The following is a 19,155-nucleotide window of genomic DNA, read 5'->3' as shown; positions in this document are numbered from 1 at the left end:
GTCTGCACATCACTCCCTCCTGCCCTTTGTTTTAGCTACAAAGATGTGTCAATGGCACCGCTAGCCACCTATGTCTGTGTAGGCAGAGATGGAGATAGACCAAGGGGTTTTCTGGTGTGTTGTGTTCAGCATGTCGGCTCCTCTGGGAGTGTTGTACCCACACAGACACGCAGTGGCAGAGCGGAGTGAGTGGCAAGGCTAGAGGGTACATCTGTCTTGGGAGCTGTTCTGAAGACTGTGTCAGATAGGAATTTTTTTTGTTCTTTCAAAGATTTTATTTATTTATTTGACAGAGAGAGGGATCACAAGTAGGCAGAGAGGTAGGCAGAGAGAGAGGGGGAAGCAGGCTCCCCGCTGAGCAGAGAGCCGGATGCAGGCCGATCCCAGGACCCCAAGATCATGACCCGAGCCAAAGGCAGAAGCCCAACCCACTGAGCCACCCAGGTGCCCCCTGATAGGAATTTTAAAGGAGACTTTATGCACCTGGTCAGGTTTCTAGATGACAAATCAAGACAGTTCCAAGCAAGACTCCTATAGTGTTGGGATATGTATCAACAATCTCCCAACATATCAGACAACCGAGTCTGTTTTCATACTCTAACTTGGAGGCTCTTCTCATATACCACTCATCCTAAAAGAAATGCAGACTGAAAACTGTGAAGAGGGGCACCTGGGTGGCTCAGCTGGTTAAGCGTCCGACTCTTGATTTTGACTCAGGTCATGATCTCGGGGTGGTAAGATCGAGCTGGGCATGGAGCCTGCTTAGGATTTCCCTTCCCCCCACCCTCTCCCCACTCCGTTGTCTCTCTTTTTCCATTTTTTTAGACAAGATCGGGCACGTTCAGGGTGGTATGGCCATAGACTCCACCTTTTTAAAAGATTTTATTTACTTATTTGAGACAGCGTGAGCAAGAGAGAGCACAAACTGGGGGAGAGGCAGGGGGAGAGGGAAAAGCAGACTCCCCGATGGGTAGGGAGCCTAATACGGGACCTGATCCCAGGACCCTGGGATCATGACCTGAGCTAAAGGCAGAAGCTCAACTGACTGAGCCACCCAGGCGCCCCCCTCTCTCTTTCTGAAAATGAAAACCATGAGATGAAGAGAAGTTAGATCTTTACTGGAGGTTTTCTTGAGGGTCTGGTGGTGAATGCCAAGATCAGACCACACTATGCTTGGCAAAACTCCTTAAAAACCGAATTATACCACTGTCTCCAAAGTATCATTCAATATGACAGATGCTCTCAAATCTCTCTTCTCTGTGTCATAAAACAAAACCTCCTGGGTCTCTGGTTCCTGCCCCCCTCTTTTGGCTCAGGTTCCTTTCTATCCCCCAGGCCCTTCTTGAGTGACTATCTAGTAGTTCCTCCTTCAATAGCTCCAACCAAGGGCTTGGATGTGTGGGAAGGCTGTCATTAGTCACTCGGTCCCTGTCACATGGGCACATGTACGCAGAAATCGGTGTATGTGCTATATTCGTTCCATCTCTACTTGTGTCTTCCTTTCTGTATCTCTTAATCAGTGCTTTGATGTGACGCCACTGTCATCGAGCCTGTCATCGTGGGCTGTGCGGTCTCTCATCCTTTAATCAGCTCCAGAGAAGGGCCCCACTTCCCACCCTCCCACTGGCCCACCATGGCCTCAGTGAGACTTTTGGGAGTTTCCCGCTGGTGTCTACCCTCTTTCCACTGGCTGCAGGCCAAAGTTTCCAGCCTGGGGCCCCCTCCAAAGACCTGGAGACTGGTGATTTGGAGAAGCCCCATGTGTATGTGTTCTTTTTGAGGACCTCAAAAGTCCATTTAGCCAGCTTTCTCGCTTCTGACCCGGAAGTTTTGCTCCTTTCATTTCTCTCACCGTCCTTCATTCACTCTGGACTCTACCAGGCCTGTACTCGTTCTCTTTGTGCCACCCTATCCCACTTCTGTCCCATTGCACCATCCCCCAAATGGCCTAATGACGTTCCAAGAAGGCAGCTTGGAGGGTTCAAGGCAAAGAAGAAATAAGGGTTTGCGGGATCAGCCAAGTTGAAGATCTTGTGCTTTTGGAATAAAAGTATCCATGTCAGCCTTGTCCCTGCGCTGCTCCTCCCACCCATCCAGGATACCCCATCTTTTTGTTACTTCTCCTGTCCCTGTTCCTCATAGTCTTAGGGACAGGCCAGAGAATCCCTTTAGAGTTCAGAGGGTCCTTCTTCTAGGAGTGTTGGTTTACCAGCAGGGGAATCTGGGATATAATTTAAATTGTGCTGGAAGAGATTTAATTTAGACTCATTCGTAAGAACTCTTTGGGTGGATTAAAAGTGCCTTATTGAAAACAGGAGGCGGGGTGGTGCGTGGTGTGCTGTTGTAGGCAGCAAGCTCTGCTCTCTATCTCCCTCTGGTGGTCACTCCAGGGAGGTAATGCGATAATCATTTCTAATGTGGGCACTAAGCTTGTGATTTGTGTGTAGTTGCTAGAAAATGGGGTTCAGGGAAGGGAGCTGATCTAGGGGAGGAAGCCATCTGTTCTCTAGAAACCTGACTGTCTCTCTGACCCATCGAATGCACTGCAAACGCAGACATTGGGACAGGCTGTTATTTCCTTATCCATTTTCCTTTTACTGTTGTTAATTTTCTCCGTAGGAAGGGGCCAAAGAGGATAGAAAGGGAATAGGCTAATGGAGTTCAGAAGGGTATAAGATACTGATCCTGGCAAGAATGGGAAACAGCTGGCACAGACATACTGCCAGACCTTCTCTGAGTAAAAACCGACTAGGGAGGAAGATGGACTGGAGTGGAAGCTTGACTGTCGGATGTAGGGGCAGGAAGAACACATCCCCGTGGCCTTGCAGTTTATGTTGCCTACTGGAGGTTGGAAGTTTTGGGGTTCAGATTGAAGATTGTGAGCTATACTTCTATAAATTCTCCTTTCTGAACAAAATAAAACCCCCAGAATCCTCTCGTTTCTTTTCTTTTAAGATTTATTTATTTATTTATTTGAGAGAGAGAGCGCACGTGCAGAGGGAAGAGGCAGAGGGAAAGGGAGAAGCAGGCTCCCTGCTGAGCAGGGACTTGATCCCAGGACTTCAAGATCATGACCTGAGCCGAAGGCAGATGCTTAACTCACTGAGACACCCAGGTGACCCCCCACAGAATCCTTTCTTATTCCCTAAAATACTTTGAGATTTCTTCCCAAATTCCCAAATCAGCTTTGGAGCCTAGAGACCTCCAAACTCCTGGCTGAGTAGACAAGTCTTGTGACACTTGTTCAACTCAAAGTCATGCTGAAGAACTAAAGAAGTGTGTCAAACTTCAAGGTGTCAGCCCTCGCTGTCCCCAGCCAATGCCTCCACCCACGAGGCTGGTATCGGCAAGGAGCCAGTTCCAGCCCAAATCCAGATGCCTCCTCTGTCAGCTGATTCCCCCCCCCCCCAAGAAGCCCAGCTCTTTCTGAGCCCCTGGAGATGCAGCTGGAGCAGGCGTTGGAGCTCCTGTCCACTTCATGTTTGGTGAAAGAGAAGCTTTCCTCCTCAGCTATGATTGTTAGGCCTCTCCTGATGGAATCCCTAGATCCTTGTAAAAGATATTGGGTCCCAGATGGAGCCTTTGTAGGTCTGCCTCCAAGAGAACTTGGAGCTGAAGTGCCTCTCATTTCACCAGCAATCTTGGGTCTATGCAAGACCCACTCTGCTTTCCCTTGTCCTGGTCAGGGAAAGCCAGGTGTTCTTGGCATGCACCTGAAGGTTGGAAGGGGTGGCAGAGGGGGCACAGAGTGATGACAAGCTGTTGTGCTCCTTGGTATAGAGGGGTCCATCCCTTGGTATGCAAGGCTGCAGAATCCTATCAGGGCCTGGGTCACCTTCAGCTCTGATCTGAAAGTCCCTGAGCAGCTTGAAGTGAAGACAGAAGAGCCCTACCTCCCTCTAGATGAAATTCTAGTCCAGGGAGGTCTCCATCTGCACAATAGAGAATAAATACCATGGGATGATTTGAATTTGGGGAAGCCCCGGTCTCAGAGGTGGTCTGCAGTAAAATTTTAAATTTCTGCTCCTGCCCCCACTCTTGACCTCCTCTGCCCATTAGTAACAGAGTTGAGAGGAAATGGACACAGATTAAGAGTCTGGAGACCTGAATTCTATACAGAGCTCCGCTAGGAGCCTGCTGTGTGGTCCTGGAGAAGTACGTTTCTTTCTCTTGATGGAGACATCATCTGTGACTGATGGGCTGGAACTGCATGAGCTCTTGCATCCCTTCTAGTTGTCAGCCCTCACACCTGTCCTGCAACCCCCAGGCCTCTCACCTGCTCTGTCAGGAAGGAACTTTTTCTGCACAGACACAGCTGGCAGAATAAGATTCTTAATAAGGTTAAGCAAGAACTCCTGTAGTTTTCATTTTGCACTGAGACCTGTAAATTACGTTGCAGGTCTGGCTTGGTATCATTTGGTCTAAGCCAGGAGACCTGTCAGTCACATCAGGGAGAGACCCCAACCCTGCTCCAGACCCTCACCAGGCAGAGCCCTTAGTAGGTAAACCATGTACCCAGCCAGTATGGGGTTCGGTTTACTAGAAGTCTCCTGCAGTCATTCAGAGGACTGAGTCCCCAGTCCTGCCCCTCGGATCCTTAGAATCTCTGGTTCACTAAGATCCAGGGGCCCATCCACCTGGCAGAGTATGGGAAGTGATCAGCTAGGCACTCCTGCAGTCGGAGACAGGAAAATCCCTGAGGGCAAGTGTTCTCCCGGTTCAGAGAGAAGACGCGTTCAGAGCAGGGACCCAGGGTATCGCTTAGCTTAAAAGAAGCCTCCCTCCAGTGCGCTGAAATCTTCCTGGAGCCGCAGGCTCGTCACCCCATCCAGCCCGCCCGCGCCCCAGCCGCCTTTAGCCCCGCCCAGGCCAGCGAGCCCCGCCCCTGCCCTACAAGCCTCGCCCCTCCCCCCGTCATCTCCACCTGGATCCCACCCCGGGATCTCACAGTCTGGTCCCACCACTCCAGCCCCGAGCAGATCTCCTTTACCATCCCGCCCCCCGCCTGAGAAGGTCCCCTCGCTTCGCCCCGCCCCGGACCCGCCCCGGACCCGCCCCGGACCCGCCCCCCGCGCCTCCGCCCCGCCCCTGCCGGGTCCCCTCTCCCGCAGCACCACGCCTTAGCTGGGCGGCCGTTGTCCCCGGGTCAGGCCTTTCAGCGCCAGCCGCTACTCCTCCACGCTCTTCTTCCCCCGCGAGCTGCAGCGCCTGAAACTCCGTGTGCTCTCGGCTCAGGCCCAGACTGGGTGCAGGACAGTGGTGACCAGGACCCCGCTCCACCTGCTTGGGCACGACCTCACTCAGCGGGTCCCCCACCCCCAGGCACAGAGGCCCCCTTCTGGGTCTTGGCGTCCTGTGCCCTCCCTCAGGTACCCTTCTCCAGGGGAAGATGATCAGGGCAGGTCTGGTGTGGGGTGCCCGCGGGGGCTCAGCTCCTTAGCTTCCAGTGGGCACTGAGGATCCTGAGGTGGAGGCGGGGGGGGGGGGGGGGGGGGGGGCAAAGGGACACCTCCTGTCACCATAAGTGGCTGTGATAGAGGAGCAGGAGAGCCCCATGGGTGGCTGGGGAACAGCTGAAGATATGGGAACTGGGCAGAGAATGGAGCTGGGAGGGAAAGCCTCATCTTTGTATTTGGCACATAGTAGTAACTCAATAAATGTCGAATGAATGAATGGGCTTGTGGTGGCATCTCTTTTGGCAGCTTGGGGCCTCACTCTGCTTGGTTTTCTGCCTTCCTGGTTTGGGACACGGTTGCTCACAGGCAGTGAGGATGCTGGTGACAAAGTCCCTGCAAGATGAGGTGAAACCCCTTGTAGTCGGAGCTCCTCTTGTCTGATGGGGGAACTGCAGCCCTCCTGTTGGAACAAGCTGTTGGGCTGCTTCTGGTTTTGAGGCCGGTATGCCCTCCCTCTGTAGGAGAGCTCAGTGTTGCACTTGAAATGTCCGTGTGTGAGCCCAGGACAGGAAGGGTGAGGGCTGGGCCCCACCTGGTGCTCCTTAACTCCCGGTTACCCACCCTTGGCTCCCTGTTCACTTCCTCTTGTAGATAATGAGGCTTTGTAGATGCTCAAGTCTCTGTGTCTGGGGTAGGTCTTGGTGTCCCCAGGTTCAGAGCTCCCCAAAGAGAAAAGATCCTGTTTCTTCCATTAGTCTAGGGGTTCCCTGAGAGTTGGGTTAATGTCTCTCCCCCTCAGATTGGGAGCTCCCTCAGGGCCGCTCCAGGCTCCTGCTCCACAGGGCCAGAAAAAGTTGGTGGTGCGAGGGCTGAGTGAGGGACTTCTCCTCTCCCACCCCTACCTACAGCCCGCCGGCTCCAGAAGCCTGCACGTGGATGCCAAGCTTCGTCCTGCCCCAGACCTCCCGGGTTCTTCTGCACCAAATATGTGGCCGGGCTCTCTTGGCTCCTGGCAGCTTTGTTCCTGGTTCCCGCACATCCCGGTGGGAGTGTTGGTTTTGACAGAGTGCATCTGTACCAGCCAGAAGGGCGAGAAGCAGCCAGCAAAAATGAAACTGTCCAGTTGCCTGCTTGGCATCTCAGAACACAGGTCCTATGATCTTTGGTTCCCGGTAGAGAGAAGGATGGGGGAGAAACCGGTTATGCCACCCCTTCCTGCTGGCCCAGTGGACAAGTACGACCCAGAGGCCAGCGTTCAGAGGGAAGGGCTTAGGGGTTCAGCCACTGTTGCTCCAGACGGGAGCATTTCCGAGTGTATGGAGCCCCTGTTCTATCCGGTGTCCTGTAAGGCACTGAGCTGAAGCTATAGCCTCTCATGTCCCCTCCCACCAATTTCCAACAGAGGGACCCCAACTGAAGAGGGTGAAGGGGTCTCTCCCTGGCACCTCCCATCTTTGCCTCTCTTGTCCTCCCTCTCCTGCCCCTAGGTCCCAAGAGGGAAAGGAATTTGAGCCAGAGCGGGCCATGGGGAGAACTAGTAGATCGCTTTTGCTATCCAGGGATTGAGGACCCCTCCTGACCTGGGTTCCAGGCAAACTTTCCTCCCTGGATCCATTCCTATCCTGAGTTTAGCTCAGGGAATTGGTGTCAGGTGTCCAGCTGAGGGAACCAATTCTCTGCAGATCTTACAGATGCTGTTTCTGCCGCTTAGGATGACAGAAAGTCAAATGAGGCTCCAGAGATGGGCATAGATGACAAAGTCTCAGGGCTTCATCTGTCCCCCAGCCTCTCACTCCCGAGGGTCTACATGGTCTGTTTCCCAGCATCCAGTGAGACGTGACCCAGCCCGATTTCAGGAATGGGTAAGTGAGCAGAGAGAGACAGACAGTGGCAGGGGAGAAACTGATGGAGGGTTTGATGGGGTTGGGGCCAAGATTCCAAGGCCCAGGCCAGGGTGTGGCTGGGGTGCAGGTTGAACTGCAGCCTGAAACTTCCCACACCCTTGTTCTTTCCCCACTGCAGTGCATCCCTGGAACTGGGGAGGCCCATGTCTCCTGAGAAAAGAGGATGGGGTGGGGGGGTCCCAGGTGTTTCTGAGATGAGTCAGGTTGAAGCTCTCTGGATGATACGAGGGAGCTCAGCCTTGGAGGGGTGGAGGGAGCCTTGGAGATGGGAAGAGGAGGGGTGGGGTTGTTGGAGAGGAGACAGGGAAGTCAGGGTGGGTCAGAGGAATGGGGAGGTGATGGGTTCCTCTGTGCTTCTCCTTGAGTGGCCGCCCCATCGACTCTAGGCTCTGCCCCAAACTGGGTGGAACCCTGGTTCAGTGATTTTATCTTCAGCCTCTATTGGGGTTTCCATGAGCTTCCCCATGGGAAGATAATCCTCCATGGAGGCAAGGGATGGGGTGTGTTGACCTCTTTGGTCCCTTGAGAAGCCCATTTGGTGATAGGGATATCTCCTAGGGTCCCCCCCCCTTTAGCCAACTTGGTCTCTGCCACCCCAAAGGAATTCTTTCATTAACTTTGAGCACATCTAGTTTCTGTGGACCCCCTGCTCAGACTCCCACTGAGAGAAAAGACAGATTGCGAAGAGGGGAATAGCTCTCTCTCCCTTTGCTTCCTATGCCCCGTCTAACAGGTTGGAGGCTGCCAGCTGATGACTGATGCCTGGACATTGCCCTCTTCCCCCCCTCCCTCTTCGTCCCCCCTCCAGCCTCTTCCCATCCTCCATTCTGGTTCCATCATCATTAATTCATAGGCGCTGGCATCCCTAGCAGATAGACTCTGGTGTCAGGGGCTCGGAGGTAGGAGGGGAGAGAGGAGATGGCATCCAGCCCAGTGGGAGTGTCCACCACCAGGTAAAGCACTCAACACCCTCCCACTCCGCATTGTCAGGCCACACGCATTCAATGAGATGGACAATATAAAGAAGAGATCGGGGCCTTCATAAAAGTGACTTTATTGAGTTGTCCAGGGATATTTTTGGGGTGGGAGACCTCCTAGTCCCCATCCCCCTCTAGTTCCCAGTGACCCATCTTTAGCTCAGAGATAGAAGAGTATAAAGTGTATACTGTATACCAGTGTATAAAGGAGGGAGCAGTGAGATGGAGCATCTCTGGAAAAGGAAGCAGGGCCCCCTAAGCCAGGAGGGTCCCCAAGAGAGGACAGAGGGAGATGAGCCTGGGGCTGAGAGAGAGGCAGAAAGTGAGTGGGGAGCTTCTCAGGAGAGGTGGAGAGAGCTGAGCAGGAGCCCACAGGGCCCGGCGTCTCCTTGCCTCTCTCTGTACCCTCTACTCCAGCCGCGCCCCCCCCACCCCAGAGTTGTCTGATTGCCGCCCATGCTTTCCAAGTTGTTTGCACCCGTTTCGCCTTTGTCCACCACCTGGGACCCGGCGTCCTCTGTCTTCTGCCCAAAGCCCTTCTCATTCTTGAAGAGTCAGTTCAAACATCCACACAGTGAAGCTTGGCGATCACTTTCCTCCTCGGTGTTCCTACAGCTGCCTGCCCCCCGCTGTCATTCTCTGTTCTGCTGGCCACCCCCCCCACCCCCCCCACCCCCCGCAATGAAGACTTGGGAGCTTTGGGTCTCCGAGTCTAGCACAATTCAGACACAGGGTAGGAACCAAAGACTCCAGGCACCACAGAGGGTGTGGGTTGAGAGAGTGAGAGATTGGGTTTTTAGGGGAGAGGGAAGAGGAAGGGGGGTGGGATTTGGGGGATGGGGTGGGACTGTGGAGGAGGCAGAGAGGGTCAGAGGAAAAGAGAGGGCAGAGGGGGTGGAGGGTAGGCCAGGTCGTGAGAAGGGGCTGAAGGGGTGGCTCCGGTCCTCAGACCATCGTGCTGAGCGTGGAGGAGTCCTCTGAGCGCACAGGCAGCCCCGGGGCCTGCTTGAGGGGACGTCGGGTCTCCTCCCGGTTCTGCCACAGGTAGTGGGCCAGATAAGCCCCAACCAGCGCCAACCAGCCCCCCATGGTGACCAGCAGGGCCACGTCCGTGCTCCGCTGGGCCCCGCCCCGGCCCGGCCCACACAGCTCTTCCTGCCCCGCCAGCGGCAGGAACTCCTGCCCCACGAGGTCCGGGCGGGCTCCGGGGCCACACACGATGCCTGTTCCAGTGCCCGGGGCCAGCCTCACCTGCCTGAGCACCTCCTGGAGGGCACAGTCACAGTGCCAGGGGTTGGCGGACAGATTCACTTGGATCTGCAGGCCCACGAAGGCCTCTACGGGCACTGAGGCCAGCCGGTTGGCAGAGAGGTCAAGGTGGCGCAGTGTGCCTGCCAGGCCCCGGAACGCGGCCCCCGAGAGGTGGGCAAGGACATTATGGGACAGATCCAGCTCCTCCAGGACAGGCAGGTGCTGGAAGGCTCCAGCTGGCACCGAGGCCAGCCGGTTGGCATCCAGGTAGAGCTTGCGCGTGTCGTTGGGGATGCCGGCGGGCACCGCGCTCAGGCCTGCCTGGCTGCAACGGAACGTCCGCTCACCGGCTTCTTCGGCGGCATAACAGCCCTGCGGAGGTGCCTGGGGACTGGACTCCGTGCCACCTGGGCCTATCACCAGCAGGAGAGACAGCAGGTGACCAGCTGGCAGGAGCATGGCTAAAGATTGGCATAGTCCTGGAGTGGAGTAGGAGGAGCTGTGGAAGAGAAGCCCCATAAAGGAAGAATGAGTCAAGAGAATTCCATTCCCCACTGTCAGCTCTCTCTTCTGGAGGTCTCCCATGGGGGCTCCGTGGGCTGGGGCCTCCCTTTGGGGGTTCACTCAGGTCTGGGTGACTTTTGCTTCTCCTTTGGGGTTTGAGTTTCCTTTTTCAGGCCCTTTGGATAAGAGGCCCCCTGGGCCCGAGATTCTCCTAGCATCTCTGTTTCTGGAAGGTTAATCTCTAAGTCTCTTGGTCCAAGACCCTGTTGGTCACTTTGGCTCTGGGGGCTTCTATGTCTCTGCTTCTACCCATTTACTAATTTCTCTTGTTGGAATAAAGTCTTTCTCTGCCAGCCCAGCTGGGTGGGCCCTGTAGGCACCAGAGGGCCAGGACGGCACTCATATGAAGGGGACAAGGAAGACACACCAGCGGTGGGACTTCAGGGTGTTCAGCTAGGCTAGGTGACTAAGACCTGCTTTCTCTGCCCATCTTCTCCTTTTTCTGGAGCACCCACCCCTCCGCCTGCCCCAGCTTTGTCCTCTCCACCCCACTCTTCTCCACCCCCCCACCCCACCTGCTTCCTCCTCCTCTTAATCTCTCACCCCTGCTGGTGGGAGAGTCTTCTCCTGAGTGTCCTCTCCCCGGAAGTAGTCTGTCTCCCTGCTGCCTGACTCCGCAGACCTGCTTCCTCCTCCAGAAACCCTGTGTTCTTGTAGCTGCTGGAAATCGGGGGCTGGGGCCCAAGAGTGTTCGGTTTCCTGGCATGTGACTCCGGGCCCCAGGTGTCAGATACCTGAGCCATGGCCTGGCCAGGAGATGCCAAGACAGGGCAGATCTTGGACCCTGATGAACAGTGCCATGGGGAGGCCAGGCCCAATTCCTTTCTCTGTCTCAGGCTCCCCTCCCAAGGCCTTGACATCATCATCTTCTGTCCCTCTTCTCTGAGCCAGGGCTGAGACTCTGCCTTCTAGAACCTCTGCTGCTTACAAAGAGCCTGGTCTAGCAGATCCCGGCTTGGCAGGCCTGGAGTGGGGGTGAGGGGACAGAATTGGAGTGGGCCCCATCTCACATCCACTGCCTCCAGCAGCCGTCTCCCCCAATTCCGTCCCGCCCCCACTCTTCTCTTCTGTCCTTCTACTGTGCCCTGGGCCACCTTCTTCCGTGGTAGATGAACTTCCTCAGCCTTTTCCTCGGAAAACTTGTCTTTCTCTGGAGGACCTCATCTCCAGGCTCCTCCCAACGCTCTGGCCTAGTAGAGGGCGCTGTGGCTCAGTTTTCATTTATCTGCACAGCCGGTGGCTGGCCCCTCCAGGGCTTGGAAGGGCTTCTTCCAGGTGTCTGAAGTCTGATATGGTCCCCTCAAGTTTTCCTGCTGATTTTCTGTTTTGAGCTGGAGCTGACTCCGGTCGTCTTTGTTTGCTGGAGCCCTGGGCTCCCAAGCTGGTCCTTTTAAGTCTCGCTCACGTCTGGGAGCTGGGGAGGGCTCCTTCCCCTGGGCCTCTTGATCTCAACCATCATTTGCAGCCCAAGCAACCCTGTTTCAGTGCCCTCTCCTAAAGGAGGGAAAAAGAATGGGGGAGTGGGGTGTCCCCTCCTTTCTTTTCTTTTTTAAAAAATATTTTATTTATTTATTTATCAGAGAGAGAGAGCGAGCGAGCGAGCACACACATGAGTGTGAGCAGGGGGAGGGGCAGAGAGAGAGGCAGGCTCTCACTGAGCAAGGAGCCTGTTGCAGGACTTGATCCCAGGATCTCGGGATCACCACCTGAGCCAAAGGCAGATGCCCAACTCACTGAACCACCCAGGCGTGGTCATATGCTGTGGTCATATGCTGAGGCTGAGGTCATATGCTGTGGAGACCCTTCTAAGAAGGAAAACCTCCCTGGATTTTGTAAGAGACGGTGAGTGACCAGAAGCTGACACATAATTTGAAGGCCCAGTGCAAGATGAAAGAAAACATAGGGCCCCTTGTTCAAAAACTGTTCAGAATTTCAAGATGGCAAAAGCAGATTGTTAAACCAAGCATAGGACCCTCCTCAGCACAGGGCCCGGGGCTCTGTGGGACTGTAAAGGCCGCGCACCCATGAAGCTGGCCCTGGAGGTGACCTTTGATCAAGCAGTTTCAGAAGTGCCATGGGGCCCGAATCTGCTATCGGATGATATCATCTCTGGAGACATTCACCACTGACTCATGCTGTGACATCAGCAGAGGCATTTCTCAGACTCAACACTTGTCCAAGAAATCAGATAAGATGCATGTTCTATGCATGGGCAGAAGCAGTGAAATTTTGTCTGTGGGTTCCTTGTTAAGTTGCTCGCTAGGCCCGCTGCCACTGAAAACTAGGGCGTCCATTTTGGGATTGTGGCTGAACGTGGAAGAGCAAATATTTGGAAGCTTACCCCTCACCCTGTTCTTCTCTCACGCCAGGCAGGAGTTTAGCTAAATAAGACACAAGACGTGAGCCTGGCTGTTGACAGAGTGATGTCCTTCTCAGAGGAGGGCAGCTACAGAGAGCGAGCGGGCCTGGGGTGCCCAGCATGGCGGCGGGAGGAGAAGCAGGCAGTGTGCGTAGACAGGAGAGTCCCCCTGGAGCATACATGTGGCTAATAGAGGGGGGCCAGGGGCCGTGCTCAGCAGAGAAGGAATGGAGAGGAAGGGGGAACCACGGGGGAGGTGCTCAGTGCAGGCTGGGGGTCGACGAGGTTGGGGCAGCATTTCTTCTCTGCCATTCCCTCCTCCGTTCAGCGAGGATTTCCTGTGGGCCTCGCGTTCCAAGAACTGTGCTCATTGAAGGGGACACAGACCCTGTTCTTCACCTGGATCCATTAAATTCAACTCTCTGTGGCTGGGGGGGGGGAGGGGTGGGATGGGTGGGTGGATCTAAGCACCGGTATTTTTCAAAAGCTCCCGAGGTGGTTCTCATGTTCAGCTGGGAACAGCCAGTCTGGAAGGAAGATGCGGACATGTTGATACGTGTTTCCACAGGCGTTCCTGTGATGTCTGCTGTGTGTCCAAGGAGCTTTCAGACCCAGAGAGAGCAGGATCTGCTGGTTGTCAACTCCGTGTTGCCATTTTCTCTCGTCCTCCTTAGGGCCTTTCAGTGGGGCCTGAGAACTGAACTCGTAACACAGATCGAGGGGAGAAGAGCGCACACATATTTATGTAAGCTTCTTGCAGCCCAGGAGCCCTGTAAGGAAATGAAGACCCCCCAAAAGGGGCAAGTTGCGAATACTTTTATGCCAGGTTGAATAAAGAGAGGCAATATATGGAAAGGCTCAAGAAGGATAAAAATTATTTTTAACAAAGTCTGTTGGTACAGAAGTCTCTCAGCTTTGACTCCCCATCGAATGTTCCTTTTCTCCTGGTACTGAGAGGACATTTTTCACATGGGAGTTTTGTCTCCTGTTTTCAGGGGAAGGGAAAAGGCAGGGGGAGACTAGAATACCCTTCCTGCATCTGTCCTTTTTTTATGTGAACCGAGCTCAAAATAATCTTAACGCCAAAGTGGCATATTTTGGGGTGGCATATTCTGCCCCCTTCAATATCTGTTCCTGATTTCCTTCCTTTATACCACCCGCCAATTTGGGAGGAACAATGTACTCGATCCCTCCTGATAGAGCCGATCAGTCCTCTCCTTCTATCGGGAATCCTGTTGCCCATTTTCCCAGCCTCCTTTGTGGCCAGGGCTGGCCCAGTTCAAGGACATCTAAGGGGGAAGTCTGCTGAAGGGGTTTCTGGGACCGTCTTTGGTTTGTTTACAAACGAGGATGGACTAAGCCCTCCCCTTCTCCCTACTGCTTTTTCCCTGCTTTGAACATGGAGGGTCAACCATAGCTATCCTGTGACCATGAGGCAACACAGCAGGAGGGAAAGGTCAAGAGTATCACTGAGAAATTGGCCTGAATATCACTGAGCCACTCAACCAACACGAGCAACCGCCTGCTTCTTTCCTTATGTGAGAAAAATAAACCCCTGCTTCAGTGATTTTCAACTTGGCTTCACGTTAGAAGAGGGGAAGTTTTGAAAACTATTGGCGCCCGCGCCCACGCCCACCACAGAGATTCTGATTAACCTTGGCCTGGCCTGTGTCCAGTGGGTGGGGACTTTTAGAAGCTCCTTGGGTGACGCTCCTGGCAGAAATCTCTTCTCAGGATCACTCCTTTGCTTGGGTTTTCTGTTGCTTTCAGCTGGGAGCATTCTTACCTGATAGACTCACTTCCCCAGGATATCAGGAAAGCTCTCCTAAGGGGCGACGTCTGTGCTGGTCTTCAAGGCTGAGTGCATCAGGTGGAGGAGCAGAGTATGAGCAAGAGGAGGGGAGCATGAGAGGGTTTGGTTCTCGGAGACTGAAGAATGGAGGGGTGGAGAAAGGCTATGGTTGAAGTGGAAGGAGACCAGATCCTTGTGGATTGTCAAATTGGGACTTGATTTAGCAGTTAGTAGGTAAAGGGTTTTAAGATTAGCTTTGATGTTTCAATCACTTTCTGGTTGTATGGAGGGTACTTTGGTAGAAAAAAAACCAGTTCCTGGGACAGTCCAGGTGGGACGTGGTCAAGACCTGAGCGGAAGCTATGGTGCAGAACCAAAGGAGCTATGACTGGAGTGTTCCATTCCTTGCCATGGCTTACGGGGTGCATGGGAAAACCCTTGGGCTGGGCCCAGGACCACTTTTGCCATTGGGTGCTTCCCTCTCCAATCCCCTTGGACCTTTGATTCTCTGGACCTCATGTTCTCTGAAATCTCTTCCAGCCTGATGTTCAGTGTGTCTGTGATGGTGGGGCAGGGAAGAGGTTGAGGCATGGCAGGGCCTGGCTCCCAAGTGCAGGACTTAGGAGAGATGCCCACCCTGGCTGGGCCAAGTCCCAGCTCCTCCCTCCAAGGGCAGTAACTCCATGCCTCTAAGATGTGACGCTGAAGGAGAGAAAGTAGGCCTCCAGGTCCGCACCTCCCTGATGTGGGAAGCACCCACATAGAGAGGGATAATTGAAAGGAAAGGAGGAGGGTTAGCTACTTTACCCATTATGTCAGCCAGGGACTCATCTAATGCCAGTTTACTGGGCAGTTTAGGCGGTGGGAAGGGGGCGGTGGGCAACAAACGCCTTTGCTGGAAAGTTCCTCGTGGGAAATGGCAAAGGGGGCGTACACCCATCCATCTCTCATTTGTTCAAAACACACCTCCTGGGCCTCTTAGACATTGGGGATGCAGAGAGAGGTAAAATGTCCCCCAGACAATAGAGGAAGCCAGACTTGTGCACCTGATAGCTGAGGTGTGGGCTCTAGCTGCGGTGTTTGCAGAGGGCAGAGGAACCCGGAGGTCAGAGCAGTAGACTCTGCCTGGGCGGTTGGGGAAGGCTTCACAGAGCAGGTCACAGGTGGGGGATGGGCTTGCGGGATGAATAGGAGTCAACCAAATGGAAAAGGCTAGGGGGAAAAAGCACTGTAGACTAAGCTAAGGGCCAGAAAGAGCAAGGTGTGTTCTGAGAATGGTTAGGAGCTCAGAGAGGGTATATCTGGGATGTAGGATGTGGGAACTAGGGTCAGTTCTATCCTTCCGCTAACATTCACTGGGAATCCACTGTGCAGAGGAAATGCATGAGTGAGACACAGAGCAAGCAGCCTAGCAGGGGAAGCGGGTGTGTAGCAGATACATTTAGTACCCTCGGTGCAGACAGAAGTCTTTACAAGGCACCTATGGGAACATGAGGTCCACACTGGACAGGGGGTGTGGCCTGGAAAGGATCTGGAGAGAAATGCCACTACTTTAGCTGTGTGACTTGGGCAGAATATTTAAACTCTCTGTGCTGCAATTTTCCCATTTTAAAGTCAGGATAATAAAAATACCTACCGCACAGGGCCGTTTTAAAGATTAAAAGAGCTTATACATGTGAAGCCCTTACTCCAGTACCTGGAACACAGCAGACACTGCTTGAGTTAGCGGCTGTTATTAGCAGTGGAGGAGGGGGCATTAGGTTGGGGAGGAAGGTGATCTGGGGCAGTGGGCCCCACAGGATTTCTAGAGAGGTGGGACCTGCTAGGGGTAGTAATGCCATTGGACGGGCACCAGAGGAGTTTTTCTTAAAGCCACGGTTTTCATAGTTGGTGCCCTTTTGATCTGTAATATTTGCAGTTTTCTAGCCTGCTTTTTTCCCACGGGAGAAAATGCCAACAGTTCCTGTCAAATAATATGCAGATTGAGGGGTGGCTACAGAACAGCGCTGCTCTTGGTTCCCAGAAGGAGGTTCTGGTTCCCAGGCCTTGGCACTGGGCCCCTGGCCGGCTCAGCCCCTTCCCTCTGCAGCCCCAAATAGCCAGCCCCAGGGCCGGGTGAGAGGCGGAGAGCGGAGAGCGAGGGCCCCCTGCAGTGCCCTCTGTTTCTTACCAGCTCAGTAGCCCTCACTCAGCGCCTCTTTGTCTGCTCAACGTCACCGCCCCCTCCCCACCGCTGCCACCGCAGGCCTGGGGGTGCCTGACACCCCAACCCAAACCCCACTGCCAACGAAGTCAACAGCTCTTTTCTTTTTTGCACTTGGCCTGGGTGCGCCCTTCCTTCAGGAAGGAGGGAGGTGAGGTAGGGACAGCAGGGGGGTAAAAGAATGAATTGGAGGGGAGTAGGGACCCTGCTCCACCCCCCCACTGCCCCCCACCCATGGTCAGGGAAAGGGGCTCCGTTTCTGGACGCCCCACCTCCTCGCTTCCCACCACTGCCATCATCTCGGGAATGTGTTTCCCAGTTTATGACCCCGCCCATGTTTGCTATCTCTGCCCACACGGTTTGTATCTGCGGCAAACAGAGGCCTCGCCACCCTGCCAGATGGAAACGCCAAGGCTGGGGAATGTGTCTATCTCAGCTGACTAAGGAGCTCCCAGAGGGCAGGAGAGCCTGTGAGAGCGGCTCCCTCTGTGTTCAAAACACAGTTCATAAAAAACTGAAAATGCATAATCTCACATTACACAAAGTTTGAAACTAAGCATGAAGAAGTTCGCCCCCAACCCCTCCATCCTAACACAAGATCTATTTTTATTTTGTTGAATTTCCACAGCCTGGTGAAATAGATGCTCAAAAACACCATTCAGAGGTAGCCTGGATGAGTAACAGGTAACACGGAGGACTTACTAGGTGCTAGGAATTGCTCTAAGTGCTTCACATTTAATCTTTAATGAGGTGGGCGTGATCATGATCGTCCCCATCTCCACTTAGAAACGTAGTAACTAAAAAAAAAAAAAGAAAGGTGGTAATTCAAACACAGGGAGGTTCAGTGACTTACCTAAGGTCACACAGCGGCTGAGGGCAGCTGGTGCCAGGATTTTTCTTATCATCACTGTCACTGCATATGCAGGCTTATAAAGGCTTTTATTACGGAGAGTTTCAAACATAAAAAGGTAGAAAAAATAACGTAAGGAATCTCATGTCCCCATCTCTCAGTGCCAGTAATTGCCACCTCATGGCCCACTTTATTCCCTGAAGTCCCTAAGCCCAGGTTATTTTGAAGCAAATCCAGTCAGCACATCATTTCCATCACATGTATTATAATATATATCTCCAAAAGAAAAGGAAGACTTTTTATTAAAAAAATCACCACAAGACCATATCATGCCTTAAAAATTTTTATTCCTTAATATCATCAATTTGAATAGTCAGCATTCAGATTTCCCCAATAACATAATACTTTTTTTTTTTTTTAAAGTTAGTGTGCTTGAATCAGGATCCAAATATGGCCTTTGGTAGATACATTGCTTAATTTGTTTTAATCTGTAAGTCTTTCCCTCTCCTTTTTCCCTTCTTGTTAAGGAACTGGATGTTTGTTCTAGTTTCCCTTTTCCTAGATTTTGCTGACTGTATCCCCAGGGAATACTCATGCTATTTTTTTCCCCCTAATCTTTTCATATAACCTAGCAAACATTTTCCCAAACTGCTGTGCCATAACCATGCTATGTCATCCAATGGATATACTATCATATTTTTCTTTTTTAAGAAAAGATTTTATTGACTTATTTATTTGACAGACAGAGAAAGGGAGAGAGACAGCACAAGCAGGGGGAGCAGCAGAGGGAAAAGGAGAAGCAGGCTCCCCACTGAACAAGGAGCCCGATGCAGGGCTTGATCCCAGGACCCTGGGATCATGACCTGAGCCAAAGGCAGACGTTTAACCGACTGAGCCACCCAGGTGCCCCTCCATAATATTTTTCTTAGGCATTTAGGTTGCTTTCTGTTTTCCACTATTATAAAAAACAACAACGCAGGAATGAACATTTTCTCACAGAGTACATAGGGTGTATGCTACGAGAAATGTAGTCATGGCTCTAAAGCCGGAGTGATTTCTCAGCCTCTTGGCGCATATCACCAATTGTTTGTCCACAGGGTTGTGCATTCCCCAGCACCACATAAGAGTGCTGTCACTAATTCTGAACAGTACTTAGGCCTATTCATGGCTGAAGGATGTTTGGTAAAGACAGGGTAATTATGAGGGCAGAGAGCTAGAGAAGGAGTAAGATGATGACAGGGACTCAGGCTAAATTAAGCTGAAAGTGATCTACAGTTTACCACAGACCTAGAGTGAGTCAGAACTCTGTTCATTCCCATTGTGGAAAAAAAACAACAACTCGATAACAGGAGTTATTAATAGGGCATGGCATGTCGGGTAATCTTTCCGTTAGACTATGCGTTAGTCAGGCCCTTATTCAAGACGTGGATCCAGAGGCAAAGATCCAGAGAGCTCGATCAACTTGAGGGCTGATAGAAGAATTCCAGAGAAGAGTCAAAGGAATTAAGCAGGCTCAGTTAGGGAAAAATAAGATCTTTTTTGCCTCAATGCTGGGAGGTTTCTGTAGAAACACCAATACTCAGTTGTTTGCTTATGGCTTTAGAAAGCTGACTACAAAAAGGGGCTCCCATGAAGCAGGAGAAACCTTCATATAAAGTAGAAGTTTTTCAGACTCTGGGGTGGTTATTTAAGTCTTGGGATGAGCGCTCTTCAGCCACTGGCCCTGGAAATATTTGAGAAGCTTCCTGTTCTCCTGCTCTGAGTGGTTCAGGTTTCTACTTGCTTCCTACTAGGTGCCTCTGGGAGCCCACTCCAGGTTTGTGATGACTGTTTCCTGGCTGTCGCCTGGAGAAGGGCAG

General features: G+C 52.8%; 1 protein-coding gene across 1 annotated transcript; it reads right to left on the bottom strand.

Annotated features, from left to right (window-relative positions):
* Positions 1-9,196: 9,196 nt before the first annotated feature.
* Positions 9,197-10,017, bottom strand: LRRC3C (leucine rich repeat containing 3C). The gene has a single exon (XM_032322345.1). The coding sequence runs from the start codon at positions 9,985-9,987 to the stop codon at positions 9,223-9,225; it is 765 nt and encodes a 254-aa protein (XP_032178236.1). The 5' UTR covers positions 9,988-10,017; the 3' UTR covers positions 9,197-9,222.
* Between the last annotated feature and the right edge of the window lie 9,138 nt (positions 10,018-19,155).

The sequence above is a fragment of the Mustela erminea genome, chromosome 18 (genome assembly GCF_009829155.1).
Source record: "Mustela erminea isolate mMusErm1 chromosome 18, mMusErm1.Pri, whole genome shotgun sequence".
NCBI classification, from domain to species: domain Eukaryota; kingdom Metazoa; phylum Chordata; class Mammalia; order Carnivora; family Mustelidae; genus Mustela; species Mustela erminea.
This window is presented reverse-complemented; position numbering and strand designations above follow the sequence as displayed.

Excerpts from the sequence above, each read along its gene's own strand:
- LRRC3C (XM_032322345.1), bottom strand. The coding sequence starts at position 9,987 with ATGCTCCTGCCAGCTGGTCACCTGCTGTCTCTCCTGCTGGTGATAGGC.